Raw genomic sequence first — 12,984 nt, forward strand, 5'->3', positions numbered from 1 at the left:
AGCAGCCAGAGTTCATCTTATGTACTTGTTTCTTTGTTTCCCAGCTAGCTACACTACAAAGATATTTCTACACAATCATAAACTAAAAAAATAAACAAAGAGCAACACACCCAAAAAAGAAGCTGCAAACAAAGAAAACAAATACATATGAACACACAAGCATTTTCACACGTAGACAGACATACACAATATGTAGATGCACGAACGCACAGTGGCAAACACATACACACCTACACATATACACACTCATGCACATGCATAGATAAACACGAACGTCGTCTATTGAATTCTCACATGACACATTGCCGCTCGGACCTCTAAACATCGAACATCAGGCCTTCCAAACAACAAACACAACATGGAGCCTTGCATTATGTACAATGAAGATGGTGACGAGGATGAAGAAGAAGATGATGATGATGAAGATTAAAATATTGATATTGGCAATGAAGATGGCAATACTACTTATTAACAATGATTATAGTGTTGATGATGCAAGTAGTGATGAGACTTGTGATGATTGTTTAAAAGACATTGGAAGCCATGAACATTTTGGATTCAATTTCAAACCAGCGTTGGACACCAACTCGGAAAAATTGCGAAATCGTAAAAAGTCGAAACAGAGAATAGAGTAGAAATTAAAGGTGTCAGCATTTATAATGAATGCTTATCAGGGTCACAAAGTTCAGCCACATGTTAAACAATCCTCTTTAATTAATCACTCATTGAACTGATTTAAAAATTAGTGCAAAGGTTGAAGCGTTGTATTTGTGTATGGCCGTTGTAGTTACCTGATTCAAATGAAGAGGTCTCTCCGTATCCTATGTTTAAAACGTGGTTTCCAATTCCAACTTATTCGCGTGCGTTCTGTATGCGCTGGCTAAGATAGAACTAATAGTTTTAAGAATTTGACTAATCTAATGGCGTTAATCCTTAATGTTTCATAAAATTATTTTAATAACCTGCAATTTTTTAGAGTTTAACGACCCAATCATATTTTGGTAGGTTATGCCATCCACGTAATTTGGGCAGGTATTTCTATTTTTTTTCCAGTTTTCTTTTCCGAACGATAAAATTTTAAATTTCAATTAATCTGTCACCCGGCAGCCAGTAAATAAATTTCTTTGTTTCAACTTTCTGAAAAGCCTTCTCAATTTCGCAATTTGGATTCTGTCTCCTGTTGATTTATAACAACTTTTGGTAGCATACTTTAAATTTAATGCCTCTAATATATTCTATAAGTGTTTATGCTACGCGTGTATGAAACAATCTGAAAAGGCAAAGTTTTTCTTTATTATTTTAACTTTCTTGCATTGTCACTCTTCTATATAAAAAATTTCAACTAGCCTTCGATCAATTTCCTTTGAGCAATTGTTGTTAATGATGATGATGATTGGATGGTGATGAATATTGGATGATGATAAAAATGATGATGAGAATTAAACGACAATGACGACGACGACGATGATGATCATACAAAGAAGAAGAGGAGGAAGAAGAAGAAGATAATGAAGATGGTGATGTTGGCGATGAAGCGTAGTTAAATAAGCTGCATCACCTGTTGTGTCTATTGTGTTTTATCGTCTTAAAACTTCGCTTTTTGTCTTATGTAGAACATCAAACGAATGTTCTCCTGCAACTATTACTAAACTAACACAACTAAAATGATGATGAGGATGATGAGAATGATGAGGAGGATGAGAATAATGATATAGATTTGTAAGATGGCCGTGAATAAAGAGATGATGACAGTTTAATGATGAAGTTCTTTTTAGCAAATGAGATATAACAATACATGATTATCGTGTAAACAATATTAATGTTGTTCTTAACTCTAGAACCAGAAAATGAAGATTTTTGTTTTGATTATGATTGTTAGTTTGTTCAACAGAAGAGCTAAATTTAATGTTATCTAATCGTGTTGAATGTTTTGCTTTCCATTAATTTCGTTCATCCATCAATTTATTCCGTTCGTCTACCTGTTCGTCTTCTTGTTCTTCTGGTTTGCGTAACTGTTCACGTTGGTTTTGTTGGTCTGTACAATTGTTTGTTTATTAATTAGTTGCTGTTGCAATTTTTTAAAGTTTGTTTATTTTTTGTTGTAAGTTTATTTGTGTGTTATATACAAATAGTTTCTTAGATAATAATTTCATTTAGACATAATTTTGAAAAAATATTATTGTTCACACAAATGAAAATTATTGTTAAGAAAATCTTGTGTAAAAATACAGATCTGATGCAATGATGTGGTAAATAAGATGATACACAATGACATAAAGTAATGAATAGCCAGCAATAAGAGTAACAAATCTGGAGATGTTTATGATCGTTGAGGCGTTGAAAATTTAATTGCTCAAACATTTTCAACCAAAGCATCAAAACAAAAATATTTTCTATTTAATAATTTTTAAAATCAGATTTTAGCTTGAAAACGAATGAACTCTGCCAAGAAAACCTAAGCAAGGAAATTAAACTCAACAAAATCTAGCAAAATCTAACAAATTATATTTAAATGTAATTTTTAAAATTTAGCAAAATCTAACAAATTATATTTACATGTAATTTAAAAACGTAAATGCAAATAAAAGTATGAAATAAATTTTAAATAAAAATGAAATAAATAAAAAAAGACATTTCACACACACACACACACACACACACACACACACACACACACACACACACACACACACACACACACACACACACACACACACACACACACACACACACACACACACACACACACACATATATATATATATATATATATATATATATATATTTTGTATTAAAATAGTGCATACATATTCACAAATAACAAAACCATTCCTATACAAACACGGGCAAAAAAAGGCTGAGAAGTTTATGTATGGAGGCAACTTATCAGTGATTCATCTTGCATTGCTACCAACCAACACAACACACCAGTGTATAGTCCTACGTACGTACATACGTACAACATTCACGTTTAAAAATAAAATTCTTCTTCCTATCCATAAATATTCATAAGTAAAAATTCATAGCATCATCAACAAAAGCAAAATAAACACCGTTTTCGCGACAAAAAATTACGGTTTACAAAAATAAAAATGCAACTTAAACAGCAAAAAATATGAATTTTATTGAAAATTGAATAATATGAATTGAAAAAAAAAACACTCAAACAAATTTTACGAGCACTTTTTGAAGAAGTAGGTAGTTGTCATCATAAAGTTTATGTAAAAACAAATACAACAAATACAACAAATATCAAAATATACAGATAGATTTTTCCTTCATTGATATTATGAAGATTTTATGAAGCGATTGACAAATTTAATATAAATTTCGTCTATTTGATAAGGCGTTATGTTATTGATGGTTTAACAGAGACGGGAGTATTAAACGCAATTTTATTGTATGTACAATCAAAATTGAAATTTTAAGTATTTTCAATTTAAAAATTTTGAAAATGCAAATTTTTTTGTTAAAATATATTTCTTAGGTTTATTTTCTAATGTTTGTGTGTTTTCTAAATTAGTGATGCTTGCAATGGACGAAGGTTTAGTCAATAAATTTGCAGTTTTTCAACTAAATGAAATAAGTTGCCATTTGAAATTAGACATTTTTACTCAAGATTTATTCAGAACATGAGCAGTGATTTATTACATGTTCATGATATAATTAAATGCATTTACGTGGTTGCTTGAACGACATATTAATTGAAAACAGATTTGAAGTATATATGACTTTTGCATATATTTATTTCAAACTGGTAAATAATAAATGAACGAATAAACGTTAACTGAACAAAGAAATCAGTTTAATTACAATTTAAAATGTTTTTATTTGTTTTAATACAGCAAAATAATAAAGTCAAACATATTTGTTTGGACATTAATCAATCAAGTATAATGTGGCTAGTCTCCATTCGTAATTTTAAAGTTTACACTGGTTCTTTCTGTAACATAATTTCAATTATATGTATGTATGTATTTATTTATTTATTTATTTTTTTTTATTTATTTGATTTGAAGGATGACCAAAAAAGATAAACTTGTGGATAGGCCACCCTTAACTAAAATTTCTAACTATAGATGTAACAGAAATGTCATGAAATACATACACATAAACTCACGCTCACACATACTTACAAACACGCACCATACTACAATTCATATCACAATACTGTTATACAGAACTGAAGAAACAGAATCGATGAAATGAAATGATCTGGAAACCAAACATACGCTCACTTACACACTCAAATAAATAGACACATAAATAAATATGGCCACACACCATACACATATAGGGCGTGGCCACATGTCTTAGGGAACAGCCTAGTGAATGGACATCTTACACATAGATATGTGCCCCTCCACATACACCCCCGCTGTACCCTGGTTAACGCTCCTAGAATACAATATTTATATACATATATACACATATCTACACATACACATGCACACACTCACACACATAGACACACTCACACACACATAAACACGCACACTCACCCAAACAAACTCACGCACACTTACCCACACACACTCTCACGCAAACACTCCCGCTCACACACAAACACACACACACACGCACACACGTATGTATGTATGTACGTATGTATGTACGTATGTATTTATGTATGTATGTATGTATGTATGTATGTATGTATGTATGTATGTATGTATGTATGTATGTATGTATGTATGTATGTATGTATGTATGTATGTATGTATGTATGTATGTATGTATGTATGTATGTATGTATGTATGTATGTATGTATGTATGTATGTATGTATGTATGAATTAGCAGACCTCAGACGCTTATGTGATGACGTAGATGAAATTCTAATCAATTTATTTTCTAAATATTTAGAAGCCAAACTATTCATACATTTTTTAACCAATAGATTGACTTGTGGACTCATTGACATAGAGTCCATCAAAATTCTCAAATTGGTGACCGTTTTACAAAATCTTATATCAGTCATACTGATGTTAATTACCGAAGGTTAAACCGCTGAGTTTGTGTCCATGTATTAGCCAATATGAACTGAGTCTTCGTCAGATTCAACTTTAGCCTACTTTGACTCAGCCACGAGCCGACATCAGATATAGTTTTTGTCAGTTTTTCTAATAAGATAGGCATCTCATCTGGAAAACATGAAACACAAATATGCATGTCATTTGTGTACCCATGGCAATAATAACAACCTTTATTCAGTAAATCCAGTATCTATGCAATGTACAAATTGAAGAGAATCGGTCCAAGAACAAATCCCTGAGGCACCCCTGACGAAAGTTTCATTGGTTCCGAGAGACCACCGGAGTAAGAAATCTGCTGAGTTCGACCAGCAAAAAGTGATTCTAACCACATTAACGCCATCTTATTTAAATCATAACAATATTTCAGTCTGCTCAACAGGATTTAATGATTCACAGTATCGAACGTCGAACTCCTATTCAATAATTTTATTCCTATTAAAATTTCTAATAATTAATTATTTCGATACTATCGTTTATAAGTGTACAAACTTGTGTAGTTCTACTGTTAGAAATAATTGTTCTACAGCTTAAATTGAAGCCAATGATAATGTTAGTTAAAAAATGGGACCATCTTCGTTGATAAAAATTTGCTGATGGTTTTTGCTTGCAGATTCAAGAGAGGCTGCCAACCTCGAGAAATTTACCAAGCTTGATTCATAGTTTGAATAAAAAAAACATACTTGCATTATAAAACTAACTGCTTCTGGGGTAAAGCTTAAATTTTTGACTGCGTTTTTAAAACATCTTCAAGTGTAGCACCACCACTAAACTTCTACTGACTGCCCTAAATTGATAACACACGCAGGTACGGAAGTGTACTCCAACCAACGTTCTTAGAATGTAATGTACCCCGTAACACACCCACAACTACGTAAATGCACGCATACATGCATGCCTACATTCATACACACTCAGAAAAATACAAAATAACATACAATTATTCATATACACGTACATACATACTTACATAATACATGCCTATAGAAATAAACAAATGAATTCATACTTGTATACATACATACACAATACACATATGCATACATGCTCAGGCAGATATAAAATAACATACAAATATTTTTACATACTTACGTACACACAGACACACACTCACAAACACACACAAAAACACATACTAATGTGCTCCATATGTAGTTTTGTTGATTAATTATCTCAGTTGGTGTTGGAGTAATACACGATGCAATTGTTTCACCATCAGTTAGTTACTCCATGACCTGCTCGCTTCTTATGCAGAATTGCTTAAACATTTCTGCATGATTTATGAGTCTGGGCTCTTTCTCCTGAACATCTACTTTATAGAGGTTTACACATATACGCACACACACACGCGCACACGCAGAAACATTTTTACTTATAAATGCATGTACGCACATCCACTCAAACACACACACATACACACACGTATACTACCAAACATGTGAGTTGATTTTGGCAAATTGTATCAATATTAAAAAACAGTTCAATTGTTATTTAAGAAAAGTGTTAAAAATACACTTAAAAGTAGAAAATGGTAACAATGAAAACGACAGTAGATAGTGAACCAGTGGTGAAATAACCTAACAGCAATCATTCACTGAGTAGACTATCAAGCAAGAACTTGGTGATGGATTAGATCACTGAGGAAGGACAATTATTGTTTACGAACATCTTAGGTTGGATGAATGGCGAACGTGAGTGAGTAGAGAAATGACAAGTCGATGGATTGAAAAATAAATGGATGAAAAAAGAGTGTATGAATGAATGAACGAACGAACGAACGAACGAACAAACGAACGAACGAACATATGAATGAATGAATGAATGAATGAATGAATGACAGATGCACGGATTGATGGATGTCGAGTTGAATTGATCGATGAATGGAAAGATGAATGAAACTGGAAGAATGTAGACGTGATGAATGTGTGGATCGAGAGATCGAATGGATCGTTATTCTTGAAATTGTAAAAAATGAATAATTCAACGGATGGATGGATGGATTGATGGATTGATATATGAATGGATTGATGGATGGATTGATGTATGAATGGATTGATGACACGCAAGGTTAAATTATGCAATGTCAAAACAAATATTGAATATAATTCAGATAACTCCTGCATAACAATAAGAATCATAAAACTTTTTTGGAAATAAAACATACGAAATTAAATTATCGTTAATAAACATAAAAATATTTTAAAATTGTTAACTCAAAAAAAATTCTAAACAACATTTAAAAAAAACCACTGGAATAACCGAAGGAATATTTGCACACCTGACAATTAGGTTAGCAACACCCCACCATCGGAATAGCATAACATGACATGAAGTATTTGCTTACAAACATTCAAACTGGAGCAGCACTCATTATAACATCTTCGCGTAACATGTCTCAAGTATATCGAATGATGATTTGTTTTGTAAACAAAGACAGGTTGTGGCATAGAGACTAACTACTAATTTTATATACATCGTTTGTATGTGTGTATGTACATTTGGACCTGATGTTCTTACTAGGTTTTCATAAAAAATTATGCTCACGCAGACATAACACATAAACGTAGGTACGTACATGGAAATTTTAGGAAAGAGATAACGGAGTTGGCTTTATTCTGCAATTAATTTTTTTTTTGGAAAAATTTCTTTTCAGAATTAATTTTTATAGAAGTTTTTTGACTGATTTAAAATTATCATATGTGCTAGGTTTTTGAAAATTAACAAACTAATTAATTATTAAAAAATTGATTAAATAGATTTCATCATTTCAGTTGAAACTTTTTTCAGCTCAACATTATATGAATGGTGAATGTATAAATATATGAACAATATATGAACGTATAAATGAATAGTTGAAGAGATTAATTACGAAATAAATTAGATAAATAATGAACGAATGAGTGAATTGAATTATAAATTAACAACTGATGGAACATAAGCTGAATAGTTCGGCCTGCTGACCGATTGACCGACCGACCAACCATCCAACCAACCAACCAGCCAACCAGCCAACCAACCAACCAAACATCTAACCAACCATCCAACCAGCCAACCAGCCAGCCAACTAACCAACCAACCAGCTAAACATCTAACCAATCATCCAACCAGCCAACCAGCCAGCCAACTAACTAACCGACCAACCCGCCAATCAATCATTCCGTCAATCAGCACCCACCACCCACAAATGCAGCCAATATCTTAACACCTGATTCAATTGAATTAGTCACGTGATCAATGTTGCTGGCATACGCTCGATCGGGGGCGTTATTCATTTTTGACGGTTTTTTTTTCTGTTCTATTTTTTCTTTCTTTCCTTCACAAGTTAATCACAGATCTTCAAATGTTCGCTTAAACTAATAAGCTACACCAAAATATGAAGTGCATTTCAACCATTAAATTAAGAATTTTAATTTTGTTTCTTTTGTTTCAAGCGAGTTGCTCAGCGATAGGGGTCCTAAGTTACAACCACAACAACTTCAGTTTGATTTTATATGGAAAGCTCCTTTTATATATTTGAAACTGTCAATGTGGTAAGCTGTAATAGTTTTGGATTGATGTGTTTATATAAATTGTGTTGATTTTAATAATTATCAATGTTTTTTTTTCAAAATTTATAACTTTTTCATTTTTTCATTGCAATAGAAAATTTGGAAGAATTTATTTCATTTCAAAAAAAAGATTTAGAATGCGACTACTTTATTACTACCATTTTGCTGCAATTATGTTGAGTTTAATTTTTCAACAGCTATAAAAAGCGATCCAGATATTTTGTTATAAATAATTTCAGCATCAGTGAAAAAGAGTTAGGATAAAGAAGTTCATGCCATTAATTAATTTTATAATTATGAAAAATTGATAATAAGATGAGCAAAATAAGTTGCAGTTCTTCATAATTTTTTTCAAGTAATTTTTATTCATTGAAGTGAAATGAATAATTGAGACATTTCTATGTCGTCGTATTCATGCCATTCAATTCACAATTGAATGAAACTCAATTAACGTTCGGAGCGCAAACTATTAAACTACTGAATGCCTAATTGTTAAGAAATTTTCCGAGTATAAAATTCAAAAGAAGGCAATTAAAGAAAGATGGATATTGTTGAACCACAACAATGCCACCTCTACCAACCAACCAACCAGCCAGCGACCCCGTGCACAATTCCTTACTTGAACGACTCGTGAAATAATTAATTCCATGAATTGTGCGCTTCATCTCGTTAAACTATCGTCTTCGTTTTCAATTGCTCGTACTAGCTTCGTGTGTGTGCGTGTGCGTGTGTATGTGTGCGTGTGCATGTGTGTGTATATGTGTGTGTATTTGTGTGTGTGCAATAACAATTATCGTCAAATCCTTGCTAATTATAATCATCATTGTACAGCACACGATGTACGCATTTTTATATATTGTAAAGTTTTACATGAATATCATGGAGTTATATAGTGTGATTGCGTTTATGTGCACATGTGTTGTTAGTAAACATATAATTAAGTGTATGTGAATATACATTTTTATACGTACACATGTAACAAAGGTATGCACGTGTGTTACTTATCTGTATGTATGTATGTAGGTGTATTAACCAATGCCTGAAAATACTTTTCAACATTTAATCAAAATTAGAACAAATTATGATGAATATCCATCACAAAACGAACAAATTGAAACATTTGTTAAAGATTTCATGAAAGAGATTTCATGGCAGATGTTCATTTTGAACTTCTACAACAATGCGCTAACATCACCTCGGATTATTTGATGCTGTCCAATGGATGTGTTGGTTGGAAGTGGTGGTCAGGTTCCACAAGTTTGTCATTAAATATCAAATTTTGAACATCATTCAACAAGTTTAAATAACCTTAGAAAAAAAAATTTAATGAACAGCCTTGCAAGATTATTTTGAAAAATGTTTTCCTGAAGGCTTGTCAGGATGATTTATTTGAAATTTATAATTAACTACCTGCCATAACTTCTTCAACGTAACCGATAAAGTTGAGAATTTTAAAAATTAAAAGAATTCCTAAATTTTATATTGATAAACACAGAGGCAGTACGTATTAATATTGGATATCGGATAGAAGTTAGATAACTATTGATACTGCATCGGTAATTCAGTGATTGTGATATATCCAAGAAATATCTTTTTGTTCTAATTTTAAAACAAACTGAAAAATGGTGAGATGGACGAAGTTTTTAAATTGTACAAGTGGCTTCGGTTACAACGCATTTAATCCAATAAAATGTGCATGTTTGGTACTCGATGAATGTTAGCAGACAATGTTACTCATAAAATTCTTACCAATAATTATCATGAGATATCCGATAAGGCTTAGAAGTTACATTTATATATATATATATTTATATACAAGTGTGTGTGGGTGTTTGCGTGTGTGTGTGTGAGTGCGTGTATGTGTGTGTGTTGACAATGTTGATGAGATGATGATGACAATAACAACGAGGAAAAAAATGGCATCGGAAAAAATTGTTGTGAAATCTTTTCGAAAGAATTGAAGGATAAGATTTTGCTCTTGCCATTGAACTTTTGTCTCCGTCTGATTGATATGCCTGCACCTGGACCTAACAGGCAATTATATTTCTCAAATCACTTTTTTCTAAAAAAGTGTTTCAGTAAGAAGTTTAATTTAAAATGAGGAAAAAATTAATATTTCAAGCATACCACAAAATTTGTTGTGATATAAATATGTGTGTGTTTACTCTTTATAGTGTTTGTTGAGACAATTTTTATTTTTAAATTTAAATTTGTTAGTTCAATGAATCAATGTTTTTTTTTTGGTTAGAGGTTTTTCAAATTTGCTAATTTTAAATCAATTTGGTCATTTTTTTTAACTCGACTAAAACTATTTTTATGAAATTAATACAAAATGTCCAAATTGTGCAATACAAAACTGACAGAAATGCAAAATTTTTTGAAATATACATCTGGAGAGTATAGGAACATTCGGAAACAAGCAGCGTCGATGGCACAAGACGATCAAAGCAATTGTCTCGCTAGAATCTCATTCACGTCGTCAGAAATTGAAACGGAGGTGATGGTGGTCGAGCGAGGTCAAGGGTCAGCCATGTATCTGCCTTCTGCGTCAGCGTCCGCGCCGTTAAACCAATTTGTTCGATACATCGTGCGCGGGTAAGTATGTAATGTTGATTTGTGTGCCAGAGCGCTGGCTTTTTTACTTCGCGGTGATGTGTTTAACAGGCAAGACTAAACTTTTGTGTGCACATTTAATTTTTTTTTTTTTTTTTTATTAGTCTTTATTATTGCAGCTCTGACATACGCAAAACCACTTACAATGTTACTGATATATCATCTATATATCTTTATTATGTTCTTCATATCTTCAACCAATGATATGAAGCAGCCATTTTTTGCCACAAAGGCTGTTTGTTTATCCTGTTCACACGACGTACACATGGATTTATGTGCATCATATACGCTGAGTATATGATAGCCATTGAGATGTTTGACTCACTGCGCATTCGAACCACTGAGCCATCTCGCCGGCCAGCATGCGACAACTTACGTCGTCTACCCATTAACCAACCCCGAAAGGATGGACGACTGGGTTGACCGGGAGTCGGCTACCCGGATGAACTTGTAGAAACTGCAGAATTCGAACCCGGGTCGTGGAAGTGGTAGACAGACACGCTAACCACTCGGCCACGAGACCCCATAAATGCTTGTATGAATGCGTCTTTGTTTGCTTTCATGAGTTTGTGTGTTATTTACGGTAATACAACTATATATTATAAATTATACTATATACGATAAATATTTGCATTTCTCGATCAAACGTCTGAAGTGACAGTGTGCAATGTGCATGCATTGCGCCATTTAATTGGGCTGATGTTGTTTCAACGTTTGTACCTGGAGGTATCAGCATGATTTTTCTGTTCAGTTGTATCGGTTGTTGTTTTTAGCATGAACATGTGAACTTAAATTAATACAGTGTAGCAGATACAGCAGTAAATAGAACATTACCTTCCACTAATCATGTTATTAAACGTCAGTTGAATGAAAATGTTCTTGATCGAATTGAAAATATATTTAAATCTGGGAAGAAGAACAAATTCACAACACTACGTGTGTATGGCGTTATATGTGACAACTTATTTATTCATATATGGCTATTTAACGTTGAAGATGGTGGGTACAAGGCCTGATTCAAATTCACGAGGGTGCATGTGTAATGCAGCCGCGACAATCTGCGTGCATGCAACGATATGAATGAAAATTTACAGCAGCGTGGCCATAAAATATACACGATGTTTAATTTATGCCATCCAACTTCTTGCGGTCCGTCTGCTGTGTAGCAATTGAACGCTGTGTCGTATCGTGTCGTGTTCCTAGCTTTTTATTGGTTGTTGTGGGTGGCGATGGTAGATGTGTTGATGTCGTTGCTAGGTTAGTTGTTGTTGGATCTTTGGTGGTCTCTGTTTGAGAGGTTTGTTTGTTAGAGCTACGATGGTCTCAATAGTTGTTTGATTGAGATTCAGTTTGAATGGTTTTAAATTTAAAACCTGATTCTAATACGAACGTTGAAGTTTGAACGAACATTAAAATGAATGAACGAGTGAACAGTTTATTCGAAGAAGGACAAGCTTAAAAATGCATTTGATGTTTGTTTTATGAGACTGCAAGGTGCTCTGGAACGTGTTGCGCAATTTATAGGCGCAATGATGGTTTGTATTATGTTGGTCTAGTGAGGATATTAATACAACGTATTTGCATTTTTGTGAGACTGCTAACATTTATATATATGTGTGTGTCAATGAATTGTTTTGCATCGGCATGCTTGTGTTTGTTTGCTGCGCCTAAGTAGGCATGTCTGAATCTGAGCTTGATAAGTTTTATTTTCAGAACATGTTCACTGTGCTTTAATTCACAGAAGTGGAGTTTCTGCTGACGAATTGAACGTAGGTGTTGAATTGAATGTTG

At 32.9% G+C, this 12,984-nt stretch overlaps 1 protein-coding gene across 1 annotated transcript; it reads left to right on the forward strand.

Moving 5' to 3' along the window:
- Positions 1 to 10,912: 10,912 nt before the first annotated feature.
- HELRODRAFT_161207 (hypothetical protein) lies at positions 10,913 to 11,616 on the forward strand (the record flags this gene model as incomplete). Its single annotated transcript, XM_009021149.1, has 2 exons — positions 10,913 to 11,096; positions 11,426 to 11,616. The coding sequence occupies 2 exons, from the start codon at positions 10,913 to 10,915 to the stop codon at positions 11,614 to 11,616; spliced, it is 375 nt and encodes a 124-aa protein (XP_009019397.1).
- Positions 11,617 to 12,984: the final 1,368 nt, after the last annotated feature.

The sequence above is a fragment of the Helobdella robusta genome (genome assembly GCF_000326865.2).
Source record: "Helobdella robusta unplaced genomic scaffold HELROscaffold_3, whole genome shotgun sequence".
Taxonomy (NCBI): Eukaryota; Metazoa; Annelida; class Clitellata; order Rhynchobdellida; family Glossiphoniidae; genus Helobdella; species Helobdella robusta.